At 36.3% G+C, this 27,021-nt stretch overlaps 1 protein-coding gene across 15 annotated transcripts in view; it reads left to right on the forward strand.

The window, feature by feature from the left end:
* TENM3 (teneurin transmembrane protein 3) overlaps positions 1-27,021 on the forward strand; it is a 2,441,918-nt gene that overhangs the window by 2,010,042 nt on the left and 404,855 nt on the right. For all 15 annotated transcript variants that reach the window (XM_088793202.1, XM_088793205.1, XM_088793208.1 and 12 more), the window contains one exon: positions 6,583-6,889. In XM_088793202.1, the coding sequence (XP_088649328.1) occupies positions 6,658-6,889 (232 nt within the window). In that variant the 5' untranslated portion in view covers positions 6,583-6,657. The remainder of the gene's footprint in view (positions 1-6,582; positions 6,890-27,021) is intronic.

Here is a 27,021-nt window from a genome sequence, read left to right on the forward strand (position 1 = left end):
ATTACATCTATACTTGCCTCTCAAAGTAGTGCTGCCTCTCATTTATATACTATTTATTCTCTTTCTCTGTGCTTAATTTTGTGTAGTTTCTATTACTATAATTCATTAACCATTTCTTCTGCAATGTCTAATCTGCCATTCACTCCCTTCAGTGCATTTTTCATCTCAGACATGTAGTTTCATATTTAGAAGTTTGATTTACATCTTCTTTTTATATCTTCCATATCTCCATTTAATTTTTTGAATATATGAAGTACATTTATAATAACTGTTTTTATGTCCTTGTCTATTAATTCTAACACCCATTTCAGTTCTGAGTCAGTTTCAAGTCATTGATTTTCTCCTCATTATTTTTCTGCTCCTTGGCATGCCAAGTAATCTTTGATTGGATGACAGACATTGTGAGTTTTACCATGTTGAGTGCTGGGTATTTTTATATTCTTACGATATTTTTGAACTTTACATTAGACAGGTAAACTACTTTGAAATATTTTGCTCCTTTCTGGTCTTGCATTTAAGATATTCAGATGGGATCAGAACAATATTTAGTCTAGTCCAAATTATTCCCCACAACTGAGGCAAGACCTTACAGAGTATATTACCTAATACATGATAAAGTTTTCCAATCTGGCTGGTGGGAATATACATGATTCTTGGCCTTGGGTAAACTCTGCATGCTGTTTGCTATAATTCAGAGGTCCTTTAGGGAGAAATTTTGCACCCCAAAGGACAGTTTGTAATGTCTGAAGATATGTTTTTATTGTCCTGACTGGAGTGTTACTGGTTTCTAGGGGGAGTCTAGGAATGCTGCTAACCATCCTACTATGGAACAGCCCCCAACAAAAGGGATTTTTTTCATCTAAAATGTCAATAATGCTGAGGTTGAGAAATTCCATTACAATCCTTTCAAATCATTCTTTCTCTGGCCTCCAGTAGTCTCATGCATCATTAGATGCATGTGATGATCAGAACTATGCTGAATTCTCAAGAAGGACCCTCTGAAGACTTGCAGAGTTCTTTTTCCACATAGCTCTCTTTTCTGCAACACTTGGCCCTGAAAATTCTTACCACCAGTTCTACCAGCATTTCAGCTCTGTCTCTTTAGCTTAGGAAGTCTCCTGGGGTATTCCTGGTTTCCTCCTCCCTCTGCTACAGCCTGGAAATTCTCTCAATGAGCAAAGGTAATCAAGGGCTCATCTTGGGTATTTCCCATCTTTCAAGGTTCACTATCCTGCATTACTTCATGTCAGTGTCTTGAAAGTTTTGTTTCATGTATGTTGTCTATTTTGTTGTTGCTATTTAGACAGGATTGTACATCCAGTTTCTGTTACTCCATCTTGTCTGGAAGCAGAAGTTGACGTTTTATGTATTATTGCTATCAAATGATCTCTTTATTTCCTATCATGTTTAAAGAAAGCAACCTGCCTCATTTTAACCTTCTCAACCACTAATTATTTACTATATTTATTTTTATCTGTACCTGTGTCTTCTTAACAAGCATTATTTTTGTTACTCACAGTAGATTTGTCTTACCCTGCATTTCTTTTCAGCTTTGTGTTTTAACTTTGTGCCTCAAACATGATAGCTAAATTCACTTGCATTCTTCTGTGTGAAGCTGTAAGCTCAATTTGTAGTTTTGCTTGAATTTAGCAATACCAAAAAAAAAAAAATCACCAAAATATGATTTCATTTTTGTGGTTAATTATTTCAATTCTTTGATTTGTAGATTTCCTCAGGAAACAAAATTTCCTCTAAAATGAACAATAGCAATTGATTTCCTCTTGTGTTCAATAGAGCTGTTCAATAAAGGAAACACTTTGAAAATTTTATGATGTGCAAAGTTGTATTTACAGTTTGATTAACATAATTGATACTAAATCATAAATGGTAACTTATTAGGGACAATATGAATTGTGAATAAGAAAAAGCTATTTTCTTTCTTTTTCTTTCTTTTTTTTAGTATTGTGTTTAAAGAACTTAATTTAAATCTTTAATCTAAATAAGTTGGGGTAAACTAGCTTTTCTCTGATGTCTGCTTATTCTTTTGGGTGAGCTTTTCCAAACTATTATAAAGATAGGAGGACAGTGTACACAGAAGATATTCAAGATGACAATCAGGAATTTGTAATTCTTACAGTAAATAACAAGGGAAGCATGAGTGATATTGACCAAAAGGTTACTTAATCAATCCTTTAGGTTTGGCTATTTCTTTTTATTTCAGTTGCTAGATAGACACATAAGCTCTTGGAATTTTAGAAGTACAGATGACTTTATAGATGTTTGTTATAGGCCTGATAAACTGTAATCATTGGCCTCAAGGGCTTTTAAAGATACACAACATCCAACTAAAATCAGATTACTTCCTAAAGTACAATTTAAAAATGGTTATTTGGAATTAGGAACATGTTATGAAACAATGTAATAATGTGTTAGGTTCTCTGGCCAAGTTTCAAAGCATGTTTAAATAATATATTTAAAATAGAAGATGTGATCACCATAAATGTAGTGTCCCTAAGTCAGGGACTGCCTGCCCATTCACTTAGTCAATCAAATATATTGCAAGAGATTGAGAAAAAAAAAAAAAATGACCACATAATGGAATTTACTTTAAGACCCAGCAGTATTTTCCAAAGGACTACCATGGTTAGTAATATGGTTTTTCAAGGAGCTAATAACAATTAACCCAATCAGTTTGAGATTGCCATACGAGTATACTTGTGGTAGCCAGTTCAACCAAAAGTATTTGGTCAACTTTCTTTCTAATAGTTTTCCTCATTTTTTCAAAGCCTCTGCCCACTGATGCAGTTAAGATTCTGTTCATTAAATGCTTTATGCTAAACAGTCATGCAGTGACCCTTTTCCTTGTGTAGGGATGCATTCACCATCAAAGTGCTTTAAAACAATTTAGTACTAGTTAGGCAGCTGTGTTTTTTAACCTTCTCATCTTCAGCCTCGAGTGCAGGACAGTAGGCAGAAAACTGCTTTTTGAAGTCACATTGAAATCATTGATTTCCATCAGAAATCTATCAGTGGCAGCAACACATTACAGTGTAGTTTAAATCCTCGAAGAGTTTGAACAATGTACAAACATAGAAAGACAGATGCAAAGGACTTTTTTATTGTTTGAAATCTCTAACATCCAAATATCTTTGTCTTTGATGGTATATTTGAATGTTATATCTTAATTTATTGTGCCACTGTAGAATTGCTTCACAAATAAAGAAAACTCAGATATTTGGTGCTAGAGATGTTCTGTAAAGCTCTAGAATACCTAAAATTATCTTTGCATTACTAATTTATTAACATTTAATTGGTATTGATTTATAAACATTCATAACATTACCACAAGGACACATCTTTACTAGTGAGGTATATGTTCATATTACTACGTTAAAAAACGTATTGATTATCTAATTTGCCAGATTGTAAAATTGTATCATGGGCTATATAGAAAAGAGAATACCCTTTACATTCAGAGATCCAAAGGGACAAGTCAAGACAGAATGGAAATATGCATGGTCTAATTCAGACATTGGCAATTTTTTTTCTATCAATAGCCAGACAGTAAGTTTAGACTTTGCAGGCCATCAGGTCTCTGTTTTAGTTTCCTAGGGCTGCAGTAACAAATCACCACAAACTTGGTGGCTTAAAACAACAGAAATTTATACTTCATTTCTGAAGGTAGGAAGTATGAAATTGAGGTGTTCGCAGGGCCATGGTCCCTCTGAAGTTCTAGAGAAGAATCTACGACTCTCTCCTAGCTTCTGGTGGTTGCTGGCAACCCTTGGTGTTCCCTGGCTTGTAGCTACATCACTCCCATCTCTGCCTCTGTCCTCACATGGCCTACTTTTGTCTGTGTGTCTTTGTATCCCAATCTCCCTCTTCTGTTTCTTGTAAAGTTACCAGTCATTGGATTTAGTACCCACCCTAATTCAGTATGACCTTATCTTAACTTGATTGTAACTACAAAGACCTTATTTCCAGATAAAGTCACATTCACAGGTCCTAGGGATTAAGACTTCAACCTTTTTGGGAGATACAATTTACTATAGTTGCTGTTGCAAGCACTCAACTCTGTCTTTGTAGGAAGAACGCAGCCAAGGATAATACGTAAACAGATGCACGTGCTGTGTTCCAGTAAAACCGTATTTACAAAAACAGGTGATGGTTTAGATCTGGCCGGTGGACTACAATTTACCAGTGCCTGGTCAAACTAATTGAAGCAAAAACTGCAGCAAAGAAAAAAAAACAATTTTCCCTTGCTTCAGTCAGTCCAGTTTTAAAGTATAAAAATACATACATAAGTGTATATATAGCTGTAGTTATTTTAAAATAGATGTCAACCTAGGGCAAAAAAAAATGGAACTTTTATAATGATTTCAAATCTCAAAGCTCTATTCCTAAAAATGATTAAATCATAATATTTTTCTGGCCAATTACAAGCTTTTTAGATGATCATTTAGTTATAGGGGTCTACATGGACTGTCAGCCAATGAGATTGAGACTATTTTAGCAATAAGATTTTTCTTGAACTCAGACATATTTATTCACTCTATTAGAAAGATTGTACCTGTTGACCCCACTAAATGTACACTCCACGGGAGAAGGGACACTTTTTTATTCAATGGTTTGTCCTCAGCATAATAGAAGAGACTCTAATACGTTACAGTCATTCAATAAATAGTTATCTAATGTAACTTTTGTATGTTGTAATAAAAATAGTGAATTGATGTATTTTTGTTTTAATACTGTTGTATAAAAATAGTCTGTGCCACCATACCTGGAAATTATTTATTGTCTCTGAAAGTGAAAGGGATGCTACAATAAGAAAAATCCAATTTCTATTAAGAATTATTGGAAGAATTTATAGAGAGAATAATGGGATAATGAATGGGAAGGGGTCAGTAAATAATATTAGCTGTTTGTTTGTTTGTTTGTTTGTTTGTTTGTTTGTTTGTTTTAAATCAGATTCATGGACTAGAAGAAAAAGGTAGGGAAGTCAAGATACGTTTCAACAGCTAAGCTAAAATATTAGCAACTACTTTTAACAGCCTGGCTCAATTCAATAGCAGAGAACTATGGACCCCCATGTGAGGTAACTCTTTACCGGCAATATGAGTAGGGAAGGGTACAGATTGGTTGAAGAGGTAGCAGGGGGAGCAGTCCACCATTTCCAAGCATAGGGGAACGCTGTGGTCATTCCAGCTCGCAGAGTTTCACCACTGTACTTATAGCAGAATGGAAGGCAAACGTTTGAACAAGAAAGGTGTAGAACTTGTAATGTCACTCAGAAAGAATCAAGACTGGTGACAGCATAGATGTAAGCTTAGCCAGTGTTGAGAGAATCAGAATCAGCTACAAGACTCCATGCTGGAAGCACATTATAGAGTGGAAAGATGTGTAGGATGACAGCTGAGGTTGAAGAAGAGGGAGAGAGACTCTTCAGGAGAGGGACTCTATGTGGAAGAAAAATATGTAGAAGTCACAGCCCTGAGGATGTGGAACCAAAGAGAAGACCAGAGGCCCTTAGGAATCATCTGTGTCGAGTAGATTGTGAAATTACTAACATAAGAAGTAAAAAAAAAAAAAGTGAATTAGGAAAGAAGGAGTGCCTTGAGGGGAAATACCACAGGGCTGAAGACAAGGCCTTTAGGGACCTTCAGATTAAAAGGAAAGACAGACAAAATGGGAAAGAATAAAGATAAAGGGGACCATTTAAAATGCGACCAGCCCTGGGCAACTACCTGTCTGCTACGCCCCATGTATTAGGTATGATAGACTTTCTACTTGCACTTCCCCATCCCTGTCGGGTCAGTAAATTTGGGGGGAAAAGAGCCTTCCTAAGCAAACAAACACAATTTGTCTTGTTCCTTCTAACTATTTCTTGCTACTGGCAGTTGCAAGAAATTATCCCATCAAATTAGCCACTTGAACTGACTTACATATCAGGACAGTGCTGATTAAATTCATTTTCTAGAAAGGAAAATGCATTTTAAGGAGATTAGAAAAGAAGAATCAGCTTTTTCCACAATTCAAGACATTTAAGTCCTTGAAACATGAAAATTGTGCCCTCTGAAAGACGTCTTTGTAAAAAATAATGAAATGTTCAGTGCATTTGACGAAGTTTCTGCTCTAAGAGACTCCAAATTTGTTCCTGCTCTTTAAAAAAAAAAAATGAGAAAGAATAAAAATAGTATAAGTTTTTGTAAGAAAAAGGGAACTTATTTATGAGTGAATGAAATACTGCAAGAGAAAACTTTTCTATTGTGCAAAATTTAAGAAACATATTGAAGCCAATTTTTAGCTAGTTTCTGGAGTCAAATTTAAGCTTGAGCTTAAGTTTCTATTTTGTATTAATATGAAAAATCATATATAGTAGTTCAAACAAGACCTATAACTCTCATTAACAGAAAATGTGCCTCAACTGCTAGTAATACAAGCTAATTTTAATTTCCTGTTGAAAGCAACTTTCTTAGATAGAAATACTATTACTTTTCACCATTCGCCAAATTGAGAAGGATGTAGTCAGTTGTCTTTAGGGGGCTGTGGTGCTGACATCATGCAAACCTTGTATCTTTACAGAGAGGCCAATGAGAGTTGAACCCTGAGCATAATTTGTAACAACGAGGGCTGATGTGCACCCAGAAGGAATGAAGTATGGATGTGAAAGAACGGAGGCCTTACTGCTCCCTGACCAAGAGCAGACGAGAGAAAGAACGGCGGCATACAAATTCCTCTGCAGACAATGAGGAGTGTAGGGTCCCAACACAGAAGTCTTACAGTTCCAGTGAAACCTTGAAAGCTTTCGATCATGATTCCTCACGGCTGCTTTATGGAAACAGAGTAAAGGATTTGGTTCACAGAGAAGCAGATGAGTACACCAGACAAGGTAGGTCACTGTTCTAGGAAAACAAGCTTGCTCGAACTTGTCCATGTCACCTTTTTACCTTCAGGGTGACATGATTATTTTTTTCAGTTCCATATCCTATCCTCTGATTCAAAATTTGAGATATTATATTATCTCAATACATATTATGCATAGTATATATGAGGTTTGTGACTGCACATGGCCAAAGCATTTGGACATAAACTTGAAACCCAAGTCTCCAGGGCTTTCATACAGTCTCATGAAAGTGCTCATGAACATTGTTTTTATAGTTAGAACTGGTGCCAGGAGAACAGGAACTATTGGTGACGAACCTCATCTTTCCGTCATAAGAAAGGAGGGATTCTTATTCTGTATCATCTTGTGATCCATCTATCCCGGCTTTTGGTATCTGTCTGTTTACTCAAGAGCCTGCAGTGGAGACCTTCCAAATGCTCTCTCGCAGGCAATCTAGGACACTGAGGTTGTACCTTAAACCATCCTTGTTTCCCATCATATAATCCATTATGGTTTGGTGAGTCACATATATTCGTTGAACATTTTTACACTGTGTTTTCTGCCTGCATTTTCTACCAGTGAAATAATGACTTCTGTAACTTTACTTCATAAACCTAAACCTACTAATTTATATGCTTTGAGACAGTAGCTTATTTTAAATTAGGCAAATATAGTTATATTTTGCTTCTTCTAATGCAGTCCTGAGATGTGGGCAAGATTACTACTAATAAAAATTAAATCCTCTTACATTCTTATTACACAGTCAATTTACATAGATCTTAGCGTCCCTTAGCTAATTTAATCAGGAAATGAAGAAAAATAAATTAAACTTCAAAAATAAAGAATATATTCATTCTTTTCCAATCACCTTACAGACAGTGTGACTAACAGTTTGATATTGGGTAGGAACAAATTTAAGAAAAAGTAATAATGCAATAAATCATTCAAAAGTTTGCAAATTTTCCATGCTTCTTTTCTTCCTTGCATTGTGGAAAGAGCCATACCAACTAGATTGAAATAGCGTTCACTCACCCAAACGAGTTAACATCAAAGAAGACTCATTTGATTTACGAAAGCGAGATTTTTTTCATCCCCTAAAACATGTCTTACTAATTACAGGTTATCAAATTTGTTAAAAGGGGACAAAACAGCTTAAGATTTTTAATCCTTTTTTTAAGGGAAGATGTAGAATACAAATTTGAGATATGTACTCTTGTTAAATCACGGGATTTTAGTTCACTGCACGATGTATTATAATTCTAAACCCAATTTTTTTCTTTCATATTGTCTACGCAGCTGACATTGATTTTCAGGGTACATTTTTCAACAATTTAAAACATAGTAGGTATTTGTAGAAATGCATGCAATCTGAAACCAATGTAAAATCTTGCTTTTTGTAACAAACATAACTGTTTAATACCCTATTGGATAAAAACACGTTGTGAAATACTATTAGAAAAAAAAAAGGCAGCGTATGTGGCATGACACGTTGAGGAGGCTCATCTCCACCCTAAGCAAGCATTCAGTTTTGGCAGAGCGGAGGATGCTCAAACAGGTTAAAAATAGCAAGCTGAAATTTTCACCTCCTAGGCAGCATTAATCCAGTGCAGACTGTTGTTGATGACATGGCGATACCATCTGTGGAAACCCCGGAACCGAAGTTCTTAGGGGGCCAAAGAGTACTATCACTCAGCTGCTTGCCAAGCAAGGACAGGAGGAGGAGAGGGAGGAGAGGAAAGAGAGTGAGCGGAGGCAGCCATTGGAGGCCTCTTGTCAGAGGCCCCTGAATGGAGTCATGAGCAGAGGTTTAAGAACAGAGGTGAAGGGAAAGCAAAGGTGCAGTGTGTGACGGTGCTACAATTCACTGATGTGCATAGATCAGAAAGTATTCAAAACATAAATGGAATGTACTGCTATTTATAGCTAACATGCACTCACTCATTCCTCACTGCACTCCAGTTAGTGTGCTAATAAGCATGTCACGTGCACTATCATTTAACCCTCGCAGTACCATCTGAGGGAGATCCCAGGAATGTCCTCCTTTCACAGATTGAAACTTTTCCAGGCTTGGAGAGGCCTGAGGTCCCATGGAAGAGCTGGGACTTGAACCCAGGGCCCTGGCACTCAGACTTTTAACCTCTGTACAATTGCCACAGCAGAAAACAGGCCACTCACTGTAATAGTTGCCCTTTCATTTATCAGAGTCAATTTCAGCCAATTTTGATGGGGAAGATAGAGAGAAGTGAGGAACCTGGAGACGTATTTAGGAAATAAAATTGGTATGATTTTGTGATTTGATCGATGAGGATGAGGGAGATGGAGGCATTGCAATACTTGTGCTTTCCTACGGTTTGATATGGGGACTGTTTGTAGCAGGAGCAGTAGAAGGGAAGTCTGCTATCACATGATGTTTTTCTCCAGCGAGCATAATGAAAAATCCTCCTAGGCTTTCATTTTCTTTGAACCTGACAAATGTCAATTTTTCATCACTGACTGTTATGCTGTGGGATTAATTATTTAATTGACAAAATGTGCTTCCTGCCACAGCTCATGACATCATACACATCATAAAAATGAAAGATTAAAAATGTTAATAGTAGCCAAAGATCCTTGAAACAATTCCAAAGAATCATGCTAATTTAGTTCGTCCATGGACTTTTAAAACAACTTGTCAGTCCTACATCCACTTATCCTTTGAGTGACATAGGAAAATGCACCTTCAGCTGGAGGAAGTGATAAGAAGAGGCCCCATTAACGCAATTACATGAATTCGAACCTAAAATTGTACTGTTTTAATTTTTATTGACCAATTTTATGGCCTGTTATCAAACTTCATTTTAATCATTTTTATGGCTTTACTATTGTTAAGTACATGTTATCATTAGATACCTTGAAGGTGGGGATGATTTCATTTCCACAGTAGTGTGTAATTTGACTGGATCTCACACAGATCTCTCTCTCTTTCTCTGAATCTCTTCATTGGTTTATTAGGTGTTGGAAATAGTTTCTCTTTTAGCTGCTGCAAAGCTCTCTGTAGGTGTGATAGGGTTAGGGTGACAATGGCTTGTTTTGCATTCTTGGATACTATTTTCTTTGATTCATCTTTGAAGAGAATTTATCCTGTCAGGTCTGAGACACATTTCTTATAAAACAGCTGCATGAAATCATCCCACAGTTTTAGAGAAATGATTAAATAAAAGATCTTTTTCCTCTGTACAATGTACACTGCCTGTAGTGTTCATGACCAAACTCATGACTTATCAACTCCAACAAGGAATTTTGGCCATGAGGGTGAATTTTAAAATGAGGTGATGTCTGGAAATAAGAATACTTTGGTTCTACAGAACTGTAAGCCTGAAAAGAACATCTCTGGGACAGTCTCAAATGAAAATGTTTACCAAATAGTCAATAATTGGGGTTGGCCTTATGAATTTCAGAATTTTAATAAGAAAAGACCACCATTTATAGAATGGCCATGGGGAGGAAGGTCATCTGTTTTTAAATTGAAAAAAAAAAACACAAAAAACAGATAGCATTATGTCTATGTTTATACATACCTGAAATCAAAAGAGCAAACAAATTTGCCAAGTAGGAAAGGGAAGAAGGAAAGCAGATTGACAAAGACAGGCACTCGCTGACTTCTAAGTGTGACTCACCTCCTCGGGTCTTCCCTGAGAGTGTGCTTCTCATCCCAAAAGCTCTCTCCTCTCCTCTCCGTTGCTTTGGGATTTGCCTTCTCTTTCTGCTGTCATCATCAGTGCCCAGCTGCCCCCAGCTCCTACAAACATGGCTGCTTCTTCTCACCTCATGATATTGCTGGTTCCAGGCCAGTTCAAGTGTAGTTTGTGGGAAAGTAGATTTGCAAGTCTTAATTTTTTGCTACTGCATCTCCACAGCGGGCTGCATGCTGGCCCCAGTCCATCTTTCATACAAATATTTCAGATGCTAGACCTTCCCCTTACCAAGGATAACCCTCTTTGGTGAAACGAAAGGACATTAGAGGAGCAGTCTGCATGCTCATGTAAATAGGTATCCAGGATTCTGGCATGCTGGTGACGTGAATGATGCCTCACCCACCCAGCTCCCAGCCAACTCCTTATGTCCTCCCAGCTGAGCAGTGATCAGGGGTGCAAATGAGATCTAGAACTCTCTTAGGCTTTAGTACTCAAGAAGTTATACCAACTGAATCAGAATCACTCTTGTGAAGAGAACAGGACAAACACGGTGAGGTACTTTCCCCCCATTGAGCCAGATGAGACTCTGAATGGGGTGATGCCCTAGGGTGAAGATCAGAAAGAATGCTGTGGCTTTGTGGTGCCAGAGGGACTGGCCTACTTCTCTCATGGGCCTTGCTGGAGTGAATGTTGCCTTGCAAGAACAGCTGGTTTCCTGGACCCCTCACAAGCTAGGGGCACCTAAACAGATGCATTTTCTCCACTCTGATATTATGCGAGTGCCAACTAAGGAAACCATGGAGTGAAAAGGCTTGTTCCTAGAGTGTGACAGGACTTCCTACTATTTCTTAAGGCACCCCAGGAAAGCAACAACCTGCTTCCTGGTACCCAACATGTAGGAAGGGGGATAGGATGCAAAACAAACAGATCAGGAAGCTCATCGTGAAAAGGAGCAATGGAGATGAGAGAGGGAAACTTGAACCAAAATAAAAAAATTTTATAAGAGCACTTACAGAAATCTACATACCGAAAAGAAAAAAAAAGCAACAACAACAAAACCAACAAAAACAACTAAGTGCTGTGGTGGAGCATAATTTACAAACTGAAAAAAATATATATGATAGATTAGTTGAATTAGCTAAAGAAGAGAGGGTGGTCATTGTTGAAATTCAAATTAATAGTATCAAAGACCAAGTAGAAGAAATAACCCAAAATGGAAAACAAAGTTCCAGGTAAAATTAAGAAGAAAACAATTCTCTCTCTCTCTCTCTCTCTCTCTCTCGCTCTCGCTCTCGCTCTCGCTCTCGCTCTCGCTCTCGCTCTCTCTCGCTCTCTCACACTTCCCTACCTCTAAACACATCCTTAAAAAATTCTTTAATTTTATAGATAAACATATTTTACAAGATTCTAGAGAGAAAAAAACAAGTTACTTTTATTGTTACTTACAAAAGAAACAAAAATAAGACTAATGAATTTTTCATCTACAACACTAAAAGCCAGAAGACAATGGAATAACATCTATTGAGAGAAAAACTTACAACCCAGGGATATTATACACAGAGAAGATATCGTTGCTCTCTGAGTAAATGCAAGATATTTAAGGACATGCAAAGATTCAGAGAATGTATCACCAACGTACACCATGTAAGGAAGTACTCAAGAAGTTATACCAACTGAATCAGAATCACTCCTGTGAAGAGAAGAAACAGTGATGAACAACCAACTTTGCAGTGTATGTGCTATTAAATCCCAAATGATGATGATAGAGCAGCTAGAAGGAAAAAAAAAAGGCTAGTACTAGCACTACTTACCTATCTCAGCAAAATCCAGCAGTTGGAGGAAAGAGGTAGGGAAGGTGTTCCAAAATCAAATCTGAAGAGGGAGAAGGGGAAACAGTTATAGAACAGAGCTTTAGTGAAGGGAAATAATTGCTATCTTGCATTCATATAATAATGAAAAACATGTATTTGAATATGAATGTCAGGAAAAGGAAGGTAATCATTAGTAGAATAAAAAAAGCACAATAGACCTACCTAATTAGCAGGAGGAAAAGGGGAATGAATAGCAATCTGATCAATTTAGCAAAAACAGATCCAAAGAAAAGAGGAAAGAAGTAAAATCATTAATAACCATAAAACAAGGTGGAAGAAATCAAATCTACTGTATTACATACTATATGAAATATAAATTCACTGAATTTTAACACAAACAAAAACTATTCAGTCGGTTATAAAAGTTATTGGTATTTACAAGAAATACCATCAAACCTAAAATAATTTTAAAAAATGGTTGAGAATAACTAGATGGATAAAAATATATCAGGTAAATACAAACAAAAAGAAAGCAGGGATGGCAGTCTTAAAATTAGGAAAGGTGGAATTTACAATTAAAAATACAAAACAGGATAAAGAGGACAATAAACGGTAAAAGAAAGATGACAGCTCTTAAATTGCGTACATTAAACAATATAATAACTAAATTTATAAAGCAAAACCTATTAGGAAAAAATAGTTGTTAAAATACCTTTATTGTGGGATACTTTGGTTCACCTCCTTCAAAATCAGACAGTCCAAACGACAAAAATAAAACAGCAATTACACAATATCAATAAAAATTCAGCAAATATATATATTATATATATATATTATGTATGTTTATATAATATGTATGTATACACGGACATTTATAATTTTCAGATAGAAGTGATACAGATTTTCATATTTCTGTGGAATAGTTACAGAAACCAAATGTGCATTTAGCTACAAAAAGAAACATTTAAAAAAATCAGAAAAGAAGAGACTTTATAATTCAAAACATTTGATCGTACAATTTAGTAAAATTAGAAATCAATAATAAAATATAAATAAACAAAATTCCTTTTCCCCCGTGGATTATGACACCCATAGATCATGATAAGGAGCAATAGAAAGCAATGAAATAAATAAAAGTCTGCTTCCAAAATTTATGGGAAACAGTGAAAGCCATAAATATATTGTCAGATATATTTAAAGACTGAACCAAATTTGCTATACATCTTAAAAAGTGAGTAAAATATCAGAAAAATAAACCAAATTAAAGGGAAGAAGTAAACAACCAAGATAAAATGGAAATTAAAAACAAAAGAGCTGATTCTTTTAAAAGACTAAGAAAATGGAAGGCCCCTCATGATTCCTATTAAGGAATAATGAGAAGAAAAGTAAGGAGACATTACTGGAGACACTGTAACAACTAAAAGGGACTGTTCCTAACAACAAATTTTAAAAATCTAAAGGAATTTATTTTTTCTTTTAGTGAAATATGATTAACTCCAAAATATGATTAACTCCATAATGCTATTATTACAAAATATAGAGAAAATGTCTCAAATCAATTATCTCAGAAGAAATTAGGAAGGTGATTAAAAGTGGCACCACTGAAAAGTTAAAAATAGGTTCCTAGGTGAATTTTGCATAACCTTCAAAGTACAACTAACTCCAATGTTCAAAGTTATTCAATACCACACACACACACACACACACACACACACACACACACACACACACAGAAAGATGGGAAGCACTAAAATTCACATTATGAAATTGACATAACCTTAATTATAAACTTATTAAAATAGTACAAAAAAGAAGCTGTCGGGACCAAAATCACTTCTCAATATATGTATAAATATTCTAAGTAACTATTTGCATATAAGAATCTATCAATGTGCAAAAAGAACAATAGGCTAGATCAAATTAATATCAAAGTGGTACTAATCGTCGGTGATAATGCCAGGATTTTTCAATGTTAGGAAATCTATTAAAATAATTAGATTAATAAATCAAAGTAGAAAAACATGATTTTATCAGGAGATGATGAAAAGGTATGGGATAAAACAGCAACCAGGCCTTATTAAAATAAAACTCACTAAGTAAAACAAGAAGAAAAAACAAATATGTAAGATGATCAATTGAAAACATTAAACAGCATTTTCAATGGTGAGAATCCTAGGACCATTTCAGTTGAAATCAGGAACATAAGAAAGACTCATCTACTCTCACAAATAACTGTTCGAAATTATTTTAGACATTTCAGCAATTGCTGTGAGAGGAGAAAATTAAATAAGTTTTATTATTTCGGAAAAGTTAATTTAGGACTTTTGTTAAATATGTGATTGATTGTATACATATGAAAATCATGTCTCTCTAGAAAGAAAATAAAAGTTAAGCAAATTGGTACTTGAATACATGATAAATATATAGACATCAGAGGTAATGTAACATAATATTTAAAAGATGATCTGTGATTGAGTCCTAGATCTGCCATTCATTCCCTTAGTGGCAAGTGACATCCTTGGCCAAGTAACTTGCTTGGACAAATTACTTAATTTCTATGTGCTTTAATTTTCTTCTATGTAGATTGTGATTTAGTTTTTAAACTGTAATTTGTTGAGAAGAAAATGAGTCAATATATATCAGCTGCTTAGAATAATACTTGATGCATGTTACATACTATTTTTAAATAATTATTAATCAATAATTGCCTAAATTTGGAAGTGAAAAAAACCACATTCTATCATAATGGCAACAAACACTATAAAATTCTTTGGAACCAATTTTACAAGAAAGCTATGGAACCTGATATGAAGCAATCTGTAAAATATGACTGAAAGACGTAAAATAAGATGTGAATAAATATAAAGATAGTCAATGTTTTTAGATAGGAAGAATGATGTAAAAATATCAATTCTCCCAAAATAATTACATAGAAGTCAAGGCTAACTGTTAATTGAAGAAAGTGATCTTAAATTCATATGGAATAATGAATGTCTGAAAATAGCCAAAAACATATTTAAGAGGCGAATACTGAAGATAAAATGGCCTTTATATGTAATATACATAATTTTATTATATATATATTAATTTTATTAATATATATAATTTTTTTAATGCTATGAACCCTCTGTGATCACATCTACACGATATTACATACATAAAGAAATCAATCAATAGCATAGACTAAAATTTCAGAAATAGATCCCAGTATATAGGGAAATTTAGCATGAAACAACAATAAAAAAATGGTTTTTCAGTGGGATTTGATAAATGGTGCTGGCACAACTGGTTATCCATCTGGAAGAATGTAAAATTGGACCCATATCGCTCAGCATATTCAAAAATAAATTAGGATGGATTAAAGACAAATATAAAAAAATAAAGCAATAAGAATTTTAGAAGTTAATTTGAGAGGGGAAATAAAGTAGGAGTGACTTAATCCACGAGCAGCAGAAAGCTCCAAAAACAACGGCTTCAACACCTAACAAAATTATTTTGTTACAAAACAAGGAAAGTCCAGAGGTAGACGCTGTCAAGGACCCAGGTTCCTTCCGTGTGTTTCCTTTCTTTCTTTCTCTTTTTTTTTTTTTTTTGCTCTGCCATCCTTAGCATGTGTCCTTGTCCTGGGGATCCCCAGATGTTTGCTACATTTTCATATTCCTGGTCGAAGTAGAATAAAAGCAAAGGTGAGAAGGCTTTCTCTTACAGTGGACTATTTCGTTTTACTCCCCAGCGACTTCTTCCTACATCTCTTTTTTCAGAGCTGTTATACTTGGCTACGCTTAGCTGCATGAGAAGAGGGAACATTTACTATTTTTACTTTCCAGTTTTATAACAGAGGAAGGCAAGGAAGAAGTAGTTGTGAATTCTGACAGCCTGCCCCCGGGACAATATGTACACCCCAAGAATGGGGGAGACCATTCTTATAGAAATAGACGATCCAGAAAAAGAGGCTTCAAAGATTTTTTTTTTTTTTCATTTAAACCTTTTATGTGTAAATAAAAATATCATAAACAAAATGATTATACTGGGAAATATGTTTATAATCCATATGAAAGATATAGGTTTATATATATATATAAATATCATATACTAAGAGTAACATACAAATTGAAAACAGAAAGACAGGCAATCCAGTGGGAAAATGGCATGACTAGACAGTTCACCGAAGAGCAAATTAAAGTGGTCGGTAAACATATAAAAAGGTAATTGGTTTTCCAATTAGTCTGAGAAAGGCAGTAGCTAATCCAGTTCCTAGATCCCCAGGGCACAGCTCCTATCCTGACTCCCCTCTTGCCTGTACCAGTGGTTTGCTTAGGAAGTTCTGCTCAGCTTGGAAAGCAGAAAATTAATGGAAGAGGCTACTGTGGTGGGAGGTTTCTCTGGTTGGAATTCTGAATGCAGTTTTTTCAGAGACAGCCTCATAAGGTGGAAGTCATGCTCTATAGTGCTGTGAACCCGGTTCCTGTGATACAGATAAAAGGCTTACCTGTTCCATCCTAGCTTCCGGCATGGTGTTTTCATGGCAAAATATATACTGATCTCTATCAACTTCTAAAAGTAGATTCCTGAAGTGAGGACTTCTGTACAATTGTGAAGTTTTGGCTTAGGAAGAAGCCAGTAAATGAAGAGCAACTTATGAATTGTTTTACTCAAAACTTTAGTCAAAAACTCTTATAAAAGTATGTGAAGAAAACACAGTAAAAATCTAGTCATAGAATTACAGAAAGAAGAGAGAGAGAGAGAGAGAGAGAGAGAGAGAGAGAGAGAGAGAGAAGAAAGAAAGAAAGAAAGAAAGAAAGAAAGAAAGAAAGAAAGAAAGAAAGAAAGAAAGAAAGAAAGAAAGAGGAAAAGGGAAGGGAAGGGAAGGGAAGGGAAGGGAAGGGAAGGGAAGGGAAGGGAAGGGAAGGGAAGGGAAGGGAAGGGAAGGGAAGGGAAGGGAAGGGAAGGGAAGGGAAGGGAAGGGAAGGGAAGGGAAGGGAAGGAAGAGAGAGAGAGAGAGAATAGCAAAACATTAACAGGTTGTATTTGGAGAGTAGGGCTATAAGTGGAAAGTTGCCAATTTGAAATCACCGAAGGTCAAAGGCCAAAAATAATTCCTACTTGGAACTGCAGCAGGTTGGTTCTACACTTTGTGAATGGGGAGGCAAAGCCCCTTTCGAGACAGGCAGATACAGCTTGTTAATGCCCCCGCTGTCTTGGATGTGACCATTGGTTTTCAATTCAGGATGAACTCCAGGCATGGTAGTTAAGGGAGAAGATGGCAAAGTGTTTCTGATTTAGTTTAGGGATGAAATATAAACCAAAGTTCCTGGTGCTAAAGGAAATTTTAACCCTTGTGTCTTATACTTTCAACCAATGCCTGTTCTCTTCTATTTCCGCCTCCTTGCTCTCTTGACGATATTGTTCTTAGCTTTGTTTCACGCTCCATTGTGCTACTTTCTTCCTGCATCTGCATAGATTTACATGGTGAGAAGATCTTTGAGGTCCTCTAAATCCATATTATAGATGAAAAAAACAGAGACCAAAACTTGTGAAAATTCTCAATTGGTGAGCAGCTGCTGAGTTCCAGAGCCAGAAATAACCAGAGTCAATGCCAACCATTTTCTACTGTTTCACCTTCCTAATTTCTAGAGAAAAACCAAACCTTTTTGAAAGCCACAGTAAAAACTAAACATGCTCTTGGATATGCTTGCAACCTTGGGGTAGGCATAGATAGCTTAGAGAGGTCATAGAAAGGACAAACATAAAAGGAAACAAATTGATAAATTATAGTTCATCAAACTTAAAACTTCTACTTGTCAGAAGATAACCTTAAGAATATAAAAAAGCAAGCCACAGTCTGAAAGTTTTACATACACATACATATATTACACAGGACTTGTCCAGAATATATAAAGAGCTCCTATAAGTCAATAAGAAAAAGATTTTAAAAACGCAATTTTAAAATGTGTAGAAACTACACAGAAAAGTCAAAATGTTTAATAAGCACATGAAAAAATGCTCAACGTCATTAGTCATCAGGGAAATGAAAATTAAAACCACAATGAGATAGTACCTCTCACTCGCTGGAATGACTAAAATTAAAAAAAGATACAAAGCACCACATATTGGTGAGGATGTGGAACAACTGAATTCTTATATACTGCTGTTGGGAGTGTAAAATATGGCACAATTTCTTTAGAGACTGGTGATTTCTTATATAAAGTTAAAAATAACATCTCCCCTTGGACCCACAATTAGTGTTCTAAGTATTTACCCAAAACAAATTAAAACGTATCTTCATAGCAACTTTATTCATAATCCACCCCACCTAGAATCACCACGTGAATGGATATAACAAACTGGAGTATATTCACACAATGGTATACTACTTGGCAATATAAAAGAATGAACTATTGATAAATGCAACAACAGGAAAGAATCTCGAAAACATTCCATTAAGTGAAAGGATCCAGAGTCTATACTCTCTGACTTCGTTTATACAAAGTTCAAGGACAACATGAATTTATAGTAAAAGAAGCCAGGCAGTGGTTGCCTGTGGGGGAAGGGATTGACTGCAGGAGATGGGAAAATTTGGGCTGTGTGGAGGAGATGTGCCATATTTTGTTTAGGTTCCTGGTGGATACATGTTAAAACTCACAGAAGTGTCCAGTTATGATTTATGTATTTCACTACATATAAAATTTACCTAACAGTAATACATTAGAAAAGGAAAACACAAAGCAGGCATGTTCAAACAAGTATAGTTGAATATGGAAAGTGTTAGGTTTGTGTTTTCCCTTTCATCCAACTGCAGCAGGGTGAGATTTCATTTGGTTGCTGGGGCAGAGTCACTTTGTCCCCACTGAACCATAACCACAGGCCTCTTAAAAAACAACCTCTGCTGCCATTGCACTCTAATGTTGTGCTGAATAAAGACATTATGCCCATTAAGATAATAGCATCCACAACTTATCCAAGATTGTGCTGAGGGAGATAATGAAGAGTTGGGGGCATACAAATGGGATGGGACCTTTCAAATATTTTCGTCAATTTCCAAATTTAAATAAAAAGGCCATTTTTAGCTCTTAGATATAGATTACTTTTTTGGCAATTTTATTGCTAGAATCTTACTAAAATGATAAACAATTTTTTAAATCTTTTTACATCCTGTATGTTCCATATAGGTCAAAAGAATTGTTAAATGTAGAACATGAAACTAGTACATATCATTTTAAAATGTCACCAGGAGCATTGGGCAGCTGACAAAATAACTGCTTTAGGATACTAATCGTGTGTCTTTCCGTACCATTTCATTCTGCTTTGGAAGTGAAAGAGAAATACATTATTGTTTTTTTTCTTACTCTTCTTATTTTTGTTGTATTTATTTGTATTTTCTTGTATTATGAAAATATATTAAACATTCAGGCATGTTGGAAATTGTAAAAGAGGAAAATTTGAGATCCAAGAGCAAAATGCTTTTAATTTGAAAGACTGCAATTTAGTTTAGTCTTGGATGCCATTATAGTGAATAATGGGAACTGATCCTAGACTTCAAAAGAAATATGACCATATGGTCTTACCATTCCGCACTTAATGCTGCTATGAATTTCCAGTTATACCCCAAACTTTTCATTTCCCTTGTGTTCCCCCTCACCTCTGTCATCCTACAAAAACGAAAGGAATCTAAAACCCTTTTTCATGTTTTCTGAGATACATACTTACTGGTGCAGAGAAAACTTTTTCTTTGTGAGCGTAGGGCGGTATAAAGAACTACAGAAACCTGAAGCATTAATCAGACCCACTGGGCTAATTACCGCAACTCCAAAGTTTATGACTTTTAAATATTAACTACTTAAAATGATTCATTTAGAGATCAAAATGATTAATCCTTCTCAGTCACTATAAATGTCAGCGGCAGGATTAAAGGATTTAGATGGTCATGTTTACCCAACCTTAAATTTCTGTACTTAAAGACACAAGTTAAATAGCTCCAGTTTATCATTGTTTCATGTTAATGTTTTCCTCTTAGCTCCCTCTTTTAGCTCCCCTGCCTAACTGATTGTTAACTAATTTTGGCTGTTAAGTACAGCAAGTGCTTCTTTAAGGCTTGGAGGCCAACCCACTTTGTAGATTACCAACCAGAAGGTGTGAGTAGATAGATACAGCTTATAGCCCTCCTCCGGACACAGTGGGGGTAATCCTTTCCCCCTGCTTTGGCCTTTATTGGTCTGATGTCTTGAGCCCCCTGGCTTACTGCTAAATTTGTATCCAGTTCCTTGCCACATGGCCAATTTTGGATCCACATTGTGAATCACTGTGGAGCCGCTTCAGTCACAATTATTAAAGACCTGCTGCTTCGTTCCAAACCATACGCATATTTATACCAATACCTACTGCAGTTTGACTGTCAGATACTAGCAGATATATCGTAGGCATATTATTACCACTAGATCTTGGATTGTTCTAAAGCGATAATTACTAAGTAAAAATATTAATAAGATGCAAGTTTATTTTCAGAATGCTTTTCATAAAATCAGTTTGGAAGTTGTTTCTCTAATTACAAATGGTTTCCAGTATCAGAACGGCATGATCTTTGTGGGTAGGTATATAAATCCTTCATGAGCCACGCTTAAGAAGATGCTCTTTCTTTATCAGTCAGCAGACTCACAACATAATTTTTCTCATTTGAGCCACCAAACCTTTTGTCCATATGTTTGTCTTCCCCTGGAGGCTTCACAAATCTTATCTTGAAGAAAAGACATATTCTCTGGGGCCATTCATTCTACTCCTGCTTTCTCTGCTTGCAAACATGCTGGGGTTTTCCCTTCTCACCCTTCTCATCAAGTTCACCATAGAGCCTCAGCCTTACATTTCCCCTGACAGAGGTACCTGTCACAGCTGAGTTCAAGATGAATGCTGAGGGGGCAACCTGCAGTGGCTTTCATTAGACTGTGTTTTGAGTAATAAATTAGATTGTAAGTATGGTGTGCAGTAGTCATTTGCTCTGCCCTATAGGAATCTGAAATTATCAATATGTGTATATGGATGTTAATATCATATTCATAGATAAATTGAGCAAGCAGTTAAAAATACTTGCATTTTACATAAAATGGGGTGGGAGGAGTTAAGATATTTAGTGAGATTTTAGTTAATTTTTAAAATGTAATTTTGTGTAGAGCCATGTAAGTAACGATTTATGCCCTCATTGAAATTTCTAGTGCATGTTCAAGGATGGATATTCTGTTCAAACAGTTGACAAATATAACTTAAGAAGGTTAAAGTGTTTGGTGTCCCATAAAATATGCATTAGGATTCAAAAAGAAAAAAGTTACATACATTTCTATTACTGTGTGATCTTCTTATCATTTTGCAAACACAGCAAAAAAGCAAACTCCAGATAAGATGGTGGTGACACTAATTCCACAAGCGTCAAATAAGAAATGTTTGCCCAATTTGTAGTTTTGTGTTACCCTCCACCCTTGGAGTAATGTCACTCCATGTCTGAGAATAGATAATTCCATCCAAGCTCACAATAACCGTGGAAAATACTTAAAAACAATTATAATTTACTTTATTTCTGTGTATTAAATTTCTATTGCTTTTTCTATCCATTTCCCATTCTCAGTTTTGGGGGTTGTACTATATAATAAACGGATGATTATTCTCATTTAAAAACTCCATATATGATGATGGGAAACGGAAGAAAAATGAAATAATTCAAGAAGTGAGATATCCGGTTAAGATGGCGGAGTAGGTAAATACTATGCTTGGCTCCTGTCACAACCACATCAAAATTACAACTAAACAGAGCAACCATCACAACAACAGAGCAACCATCATTGAGAATCACCTGAAGTCTTGCTGAAATGAAGTCCTACAACTAAGAACGTACAGAAGAAGCAACTCGAGACTGGTAAGAGGGGCAGAGACATGGAATGGGCTGGCCCAACACTTGCATGTGACCATTAAAAATCAGAAGGGATATCTTAGCTGTAGAGCCACCCCTTGGAGGAGCGAGGGGGCCCAGCCCCACTCCAGGCTTCCCAGCCCAGGGTTTCAGTGCCGGGGAGAGATGTCCTCATAAATGCTGGCTGTAAAAAACAGTGGAGATTGTGACTGAAACAGAGGGCAGCTGGAATTCCAGGTGCTCCTCTTCAAGGGCCTGCTCACAGACTTACTAATGGACTCACTCACTCTGAGGTCCAGCACTGTGGCAGCAGCTCTAAAGGTACCAGGGACAGACGGGGAGGAACTGAGTTGTCTGACTCAGGGTGGGTGCTAGAGGGACAGCTTTCTTCAGGATGTAGGAGCTGGTGGAAGCCATTGTTTCTTTGTTGAGCCCTCCCCACTCCCAGCATGCAGATGTAGGGGTCACCATATCTGAGTTCTCCTCAACCTGGCTGACACCTGAGACCCCACCCTACCCACCCAAATTGCAGACCTACCCAAGCAGCTTCTAGTGGCTTTTCCATATAAACAGCCTGCCTTGGTTTATGCTGTAGACTTTTCTAAAATCTCTCAATGGTTCATAAAACCCAAACAAGGAACTTTTGGCTTTGGCATGTCCTGTACCTCTAGGTGAGTAGCCTTAAGTCTAGCACTAATGATAGTCAGCCTGGTTTTTACCTTGGCCTATTGAGGTAACTTCAAGCCCAGCACAGTTGGCAGCCAACTGTGGATTGCTTTCTGGCACATGCTAGGTGGCTCAGGTGGAGCACAGATTGCAGCTGAACTTATCCTGCAGTGAAGCCTCTCCCAGGAAGCCCTGGTGCTGGCATGGCTGGTGCCCTTCTTTAGATTAAGCCAGAGCATCACCTCACAACCTCTAGGGTGACACACCCAAAAGGCAGACTGGGACAGCACCAGAGCCCTGCTAAAGCAAACCCTGCTCCATAGGGTCAGCCCTTGCACAACAGCTCCTCCACTGTAGCCTAGGCCAGTCCTCACAATCCATCAGCCCGAGGGTCAATCCCTCCCATTGCCCTGCAAACAGCAACCAAGGCTCAACTACAATAGGGGAGCACACACAACCTACACAAGCAACACACCGGGAGCACCTGCTTCTGATGACCAGAGAGACTCCATCACTGGGCCATACAGGACACCTACTATGTAAGGGCACTATACTGAGACTGGGAGGCGTAGCAGCCCTACCTAATATATAGAAACAAACACAGGGAGGCAGCCAAAATGGGGAGACAAACATTTCCCAAATAAAAGAACAGAAAAAAAATCCAGAAAAAGAACTAAACGGAATGGAAACAAGCAATCTACCAGATGCAGAGTTCAAACACTAGTTATAAGGATGCTCGATGATTTCAGAGAGAACGTTAACAAAGAGATAGGAAACATAAAAATGGAGGTAGGAAACATGAAAAAGAACCAGTCATAAATAAGGAATCTAATAATTGAAATGAAGAACACATTAGAAGGAATCAACAGTAGGTTAGATGAAGCAGAGGGTTGAATCAGTGATTTAGAAGATAAGGTAGCAGAAAACACCCAAATAGAACAGCAAAAAGAAAAAAAAAATCCCCCCCCCCCAAAACAGGTACTTTAAGAGGGCTTTGAGAAAATATCAAGCATAGCAACATTCACATCATCAGGGTACCAGAAGGAGAAGAGAGAGAGCAAGGAATTATGGACCTATTTCAAGAAATAATGATGGAATATTTCCCTAACCTGGTGGAGAAAATAGACATACAAGCCCAGAAAGTGCAGAGTCTCAAACAAGATGAACCCAAAGAGACCCACACCAAGACACATCGTAATTAAAATGCCAAAGGTTAAAGACAAAGAATTTTAAAAACAGCAAAAGAAAAGCAATTAGTTATCTACAAGGGTGCATCTTAAGACTGTCAGCTGATTTCTCAACAGAAACTTTGCAGGCCAGAAGGAATTGGCATGAAATATCAAAATGATGAAAAAAGCAAGGACATACAACCAAGATTACTCTGCCCAGCAAAGCTATCATTTAGAATTAAAGGACAGATAAAGAGCTTCCCAGACAAAAAAACAAATAAACAATAACAAAAACTGAAGGAGTTTATCACCACCAAACCATTATTATAAGAAATGTTAGAGGGACTTCTTTAAGATGAAAAAAAGATAAAAATACGAATAAAATAGCAATAACTACATATGTAGCAACAGTTACTTTCAATATAAATGGATTAAGTGCTCCAATCAAAAGATAGGGTGACTGACTGGATACGAAAAGAAGACCCTTACATATGCTGCCTACAAAGAGACTCACTTCAGATCAAAAGATACACAGACTGAAAGTAAAGGAATGGAAAAAGGTATTTCATGAAAATAGAAATGAAAGAAAAAAAGCTGGGTAGCAATACTAATACCAAACAAAATAGACCTTAAAACAAAGGTTAGAACAAGGGACAGAGTAATCCCATTTCTGGGTATTTATCCAAAGAAACGCAAAACACTACTTCGAGGAGATGCATGCATCCTTATGCTCATTGCAGCATTGTTTACAATAGCCAAGATATAGAGGCAGCCTGGATGTCCATCAATGGATGAATGGATAAAGAGTAGGTGGTACATATATACAATAAAATGTTGCTCAGTCATGGAAGGGAATGGGTCCTTGCCATCTGTGGCAGTATGGATAGACCTGGAGGGTATTGTGCTGAGTGCTGTATGTCAGAGAAAGACAGATGCAAAGTGATTCCGCTTATATGTGGAATCCAAATAACAAAATTAACAAACAAAGCAGAAACAAATTCACAGATACAGAAAACATTTTGATAGTTGCCAGATGGGAGGAGGTTTGGCGGTAGGTGAATAAGGGGAAGGTATTAAGCACAAATTGGTTGTTACACAGTAGTCATGGGGATGTAGGGTATAACATAAGCAATATAGTCAATAATATTGTAATAACTATCTATGGTGTCAGATGGGTACTAGATTTTTTGAGGTGATTTATGGGAGGGGTATTGGGGGGCAGGGTGAAAAAGGCAAAGGGATTAAGAAGTACAAATTGGTAGTTATAAAATCAGTCATGGGGATAGAAAGTAAAGCATAGGAAATATAGTCAATAATATGGTAATAACTATGTATAGTGCCAGGTGGATACTAAACTAGTCAGGGGTTCACGTCTTAAATTATATAAATGTCTAACAACTATGCTGAACACCTGAAATTAATATAAAACAATATTGAATGTCAAATGTAATTGAAAAATTTAAAAATGGGGGGGAAGGTGATGGGGATTAAGAGGTTCAGATTTCCAAGTATGAAAGAAGTCATGGGGATATAATGCACAGCATTGGGAATACAGTCAATAATATTGTAATAGCTATGGTACAGTGTCAGATGGTTGTTGGACTAATGGTGATCACTTCTTTAGGTATATAAATGTTGAATAACTGTTGTGTACACCTGAAACTAATATAATATTGTATGTTAGCTATGTTTTAATAAAAATCTCTTTAAAAAGTCAACTGTATTTCTTAAAAGAACATTGAGAGAGCAAAATACTGCCCCTATATTTCTTACACGACTTCATTTCTTACAATATATGAGGAAGGATTTTTAAAGCCCACCTTCTCGAAGAGAATGTAATAAGTTAATTACCTCTAATTATTGAATAGGAGCTATTAAACAGAAAATAAGTAAAGAAAATAACTTTTTAAAAAAGAAGATAGACTTTTTCTATACGTTTTTTAATTAGTCAAATTATAAGAAGTAAAAATTCAGAACTGTTAAAGAGAACATTACAAATTTCCTGCACTTTGAACTCCTTCTAAATGATCCATCATAATGGTTCCTTAGCCTTCCTCACTTTTATTCATGCTCTAATCCATAAGCACTTATACAATTTGTTGGCTCTCTTCTTTAGTTCCCCAAAATGTGATCATACTGTACACATTACTCTGCAACTTGCATTTTTTACTTAAAACATATATAATGAGCTTCCCTCCAGATCCGAAGGTATAAGTCTAAACTCACTCTTTATGATTTCCACATAGTGTTCCATGCATGGGATTTATGACTTATTCATCCATTTCCTTTCCCGTAAATATTCCAGTTAATTTAATTTTTTATAACAACACCATAGTAAACATTATTTGTACATGTATATTCAAGACCAGGTAATTTTATATCTATAGGATATAGTCTCAAAGCAAAGTAGACTTTTTGAACTAAAGGGCATTTTTAATTTTAATAGAAAAATATTTCCAATGCTAAAGCAGCATAAGGCAAAGAAAAACATGATAGGATAAAGTGATAATGAGTTCACAGAGCAGGCCCACAGAATCAACTGCTTTTATGGAAACAATGACTCTTGGTTTCTCCCCGCCCCCGATTTCAGTACCACTGACCTATATTCCAACTCCTCACTGCAGAGTTGCAGTGTGACATAGAAGATAATCATCAATAACAATAATTACAAGTGGTGGTGAGGATATGCAGAAATTAAAACCCTCCAACACTGTTGGGGGGAATATAAAATTGTACATTCACTGTGGATAAAACAGTCTGGCACTTTCTCAAAAGATTAAACATAGAGCTACTATATGACCCAGCAATGCTTCTCATAGGTATATACTAAAGAGAAATGAAAGCATATGTCTACATAAAAACTTGTACACGAATGTTCATAACAGCCCCAAAGTGGTACCAACTCAAATGTCCATTAATTGAAGAA

The sequence above is a fragment of the Rhinolophus sinicus genome, chromosome 16, assembly GCF_057876585.1.
Source record: "Rhinolophus sinicus isolate RSI-liver-muscle chromosome 16, RSI-T2T, whole genome shotgun sequence".
In the NCBI taxonomy this organism is placed as follows: Eukaryota; Metazoa; Chordata; class Mammalia; order Chiroptera; family Rhinolophidae; genus Rhinolophus; species Rhinolophus sinicus.